Source organism: Meleagris gallopavo, chromosome 29 (genome assembly GCF_000146605.3).
Source record: "Meleagris gallopavo isolate NT-WF06-2002-E0010 breed Aviagen turkey brand Nicholas breeding stock chromosome 29, Turkey_5.1, whole genome shotgun sequence".
In the NCBI taxonomy this organism is placed as follows: domain Eukaryota; kingdom Metazoa; phylum Chordata; class Aves; order Galliformes; family Phasianidae; genus Meleagris; species Meleagris gallopavo.
Window position 1 is genome coordinate 1921405 of NC_015039.2, and position 3455 is coordinate 1924859.

At 55.7% G+C, this 3455-nt stretch overlaps 1 protein-coding gene across 1 annotated transcript; it reads left to right on the forward strand.

The window, feature by feature from the left end:
• Positions 1-106: 106 nt before the first annotated feature.
• PSMC5 (proteasome 26S subunit, ATPase 5) lies at positions 107-3259 on the forward strand (the record flags this gene model as incomplete). Its single annotated transcript, NM_001293049.1, is given in 11 exon segments — positions 107-182; positions 692-761; positions 915-1012; positions 1280-1336; positions 1465-1695; positions 1773-1899; positions 2066-2256; positions 2377-2475; positions 2615-2725; positions 2810-2896; positions 3162-3259. Coding segments are annotated over 11 exon segments (1201 nt in total), but the record flags the coding sequence as incomplete, so codon positions are not given.
• Positions 3260-3455: the final 196 nt, after the last annotated feature.

The window sequence follows — 3455 nt, forward strand, 5'->3', positions numbered from 1 at the left end:
TGCAGGTGGGGATGTGGGGACGCGGGACTGAGGGGGCAGGTGGGAGAGCGTGGAGGAGAGCGGCCGTGGGACGGGGCTGGGCCGACCTTACTGAGCGGGTTCTCCTGCAGATGGAGATGGACGATGGGAAGGGCGGCACGGGGCTGCGGCAGTACTACCTGTCCAAGATCGAGGAGCTGCAGGTGAGCCGGGGCACGGTTGTATTGTAAGGACCTTAAACGTCATCCGGTTTGAGCCCTGTGCCATGGACTGGGTGCCCCCACCCGATTCTGGCCTTGGGCACTTCCAGGATGGGCCACCTGCTGCCCCAGGATCTCACCGCCCTTTGAAGAAAATATTTCTTCCTAACATCTGACCCAAGTTTCCCTTCTTTTAGTTTAAGGCTATTCCTCTTTGTCGTGTCATTATTGAACACTACAAAGTTAGTCCTTCTTCTGCTTGTAAGCTCCTTCCTTGTACTGAAAGCCTGCAGTGAGATCTCTCCACAACCAAGGTGTTGTCCAGCTATTGGCATTGGGGTTTGGCTGAGCACGTCATGCTGGGAAGGGCTGTGTTTTTCTCTTGCTTGTCCCAGCACAATAACTATCCTTGTTTCTTGTGCTGGAGCCTGCTTATCTTTGTGTGTGTGTTTTGTTGGTTTGAGTGCTGTGTAGGATGCTGAGAACTCAGCAAAGCTCCTTTCCTTACACAGCTCATAGTGAATGAGAAGAGCCAGAATCTGAGGCGCTTGCAAGCGCAGAGAAATGAGTTGAACGCTAAAGGTAAAGCTCAGTTTCTCTCAGCATTCTTAGCTGAGGCTCTGTGGACAGCCCTGCTGTGGGACAGGAGGCTCCCAGCCTGGCTGGGGATGCTGCCCACTCAGTGGGGGCTTTGGGTCTCTCCATTTGTCTGCTGATGTTCCCTTCTTTCTGCAGTGCGGTTGTTGCGGGAGGAGCTGCAGCTGCTGCAGGAGCAGGGCTCCTATGTGGGCGAGGTGGTGAGAGCCATGGACAAGAAGAAAGTGCTTGTGAAGGTATGGAGCTGAGCTGCCCCGGGGCTGGCTCCTGCTAGCAGCTGGCCAGTGAGGGATAAGCTGTTCCTTTGTCCCCACCAGCTCTGCAGAGGGTGTAGTAATTAGAAAAACGTGAAGTGAGAGGTCTTTCTTCTGAGGGTAGGAAGGCTGTGAGGTGTTTGGTGGTGGCTGAGCTTTTGAGCCCCTTCGTGGTGTGGTGGGCGGGACATGCAGCCAGGATTATTTAAGGGAAAAATAAGTTTAGTGGTGTTAACTGCTGTGTTCCAGGTGCACCCAGAAGGCAAATTCGTGGTGGATGTTGACAAGAACATTGACATTAATGATGTGAGTGTCTGAGAGCTGTGGAAAGGGCATCATGGCTCTCTCCAAATTGATTGTCCCCTTCTCTGGTGTGGGGCTACTTGGAAGGGTCGTGCAGTGGCCCATCACTGAGCTCTTCCCTCTCAGCGCAGGTGACCCCAAACTGCCGCGTGGCTCTGCGCAACGACAGCTACACGCTGCACAAGATCCTCCCCAACAAAGTGGACCCTCTGGTGTCTCTGATGATGGTGGAGAAGGTCCCGGATTCCACTTACGAGATGATCGGAGGGTTGGACAAACAGATAAAGGAGATCAAGGAAGTGATTGAGCTGCCAGTCAAACACCCGGAGCTCTTTGAAGCGCTGGGGATTGCTCAGCCCAAGGTAAATCCTATCAGGAGTTCCCTGGGTGTGGCTGCTTACCCAGCAGTGGTGCTGAGCTCACTCCCTGGTGCTTTCAGGGTGTGCTGCTCTACGGACCCCCTGGCACTGGGAAGACCTTGCTGGCCAGAGCTGTGGCCCACCACACTGACTGCACCTTCATCCGCGTGTCAGGCTCCGAGTTGGTGCAGAAATTCATCGGTGAAGGTAAAGTGGTGTGGCACAAAGCTGCTGCTTGTGCCAGGGTGACATGCAGGGCTCTCATGGTGCTGGGTGGCCTTGGGACTGGCCTGCAGGGGATGAGAGTCTTCTGTGTGGGTGCTGGGCAGGCTGAGGGTGCACAGCGTGAGACTCAGCTCTCTGCTCCCTGCAGGTGCCCGCATGGTGCGGGAGCTGTTTGTGATGGCTCGGGAACACGCTCCCTCCATCATCTTCATGGATGAGATCGACTCCATTGGCTCCTCCCGCCTGGAGGGTGGCTCTGGTGGGGACAGCGAGGTGCAGCGCACGATGCTGGAGCTCCTCAACCAGCTCGATGGTTTTGAGGCCACCAAGAACATCAAGGTAGGGGGGTACTGGGCCTGGTTGAGCCCTGAGCTGCCTGGGGATGGGACAATGCCCTGCTGGCCCCGTGATGGCAGCAGGGTGACCATCGTGGTGACAGTGGCTGCTCTCCTGCTGCAGGTGATCATGGCCACGAACCGGATCGACATCCTGGACTCAGCTCTGCTGCGCCCTGGCCGCATCGACAGGAAGATTGAGTTCCCCCCTCCCAATGAGGAGGTTGGTGGGTGGCCCCACAGTGGGCCCAGGGTCTCTCTTGGTCCCCTGCTGATCCTCTCCCTCCGGGGCCCACATTGTCCTCTGTCAGGGTACAATTCCTGTGGCTTCCCCCCTTGTCTCACTCTGTTGTCTCCCCCAGGCTCGCCTGGATATCCTCAAAATCCACTCTCGGAAAATGAACCTGACACGTGGCATCAACCTGAGGAAGATTGCAGAGCTGATGCCAGGGGCATCGGGTGCAGAAGTGAAGGTGAGCTGGCAGCCCTGGGGGCTCCACAGTGCTCTCTGTCCTCACTTGAGAGCTCTGGGGCAATGTGGGCCATGTTCTTTACAGGGGGTGTGCACAGAAGCTGGCATGTACGCACTGAGGGAGAGGCGGGTGCACGTCACACAGGAGGACTTTGAAATGGCTGTTGCCAAGGTAAGTGCTGCAGAGCAGCTGCTGGCTGCTTCCTCTCAGCTCTGGGAGGCAGAAACTCTTGGAAAGCGTTTGGCAGGACTTAGGGCTGAACAAGAGCATTAAGGGGTGCTCAGAGCAAGAGGTTGCCTTTCCTCAAGGGAGGATGAAGGCTCTAGAACCTTCCCTGTGCAGGGCTGGAGGTTGCTTTTAAGGGCAGTTTGTGGAGTTACTTGAGGGGAAATGGGAGCTGTGTGCTGGGCACCAACTGTCCCTTGCTTATATCCAGGTGATGCAGAAGGACAGTGAGAAGAACATGTCTATCAAGAAGCTGTGGAAGTAAGGGTGAGCTGGGGGCTGTGTCGTCTCTAATAAAGTGCTGCTGTGCCCACGTCTGTGCATTGATTTAGGTACAGGGGCTGCAGTACTGGAAGGAATCCCACCACACACACACGCAGAACTGCTGCTAACTGTTTTTATTAGAAAATAATCCAAAATAGACAAAACGGTTACGCAAGAGGCAGAGCAGGCACCCCTGAGCCATCCACCCTGGGAATATGTAAACACCCCCCTCCCTCTCCCC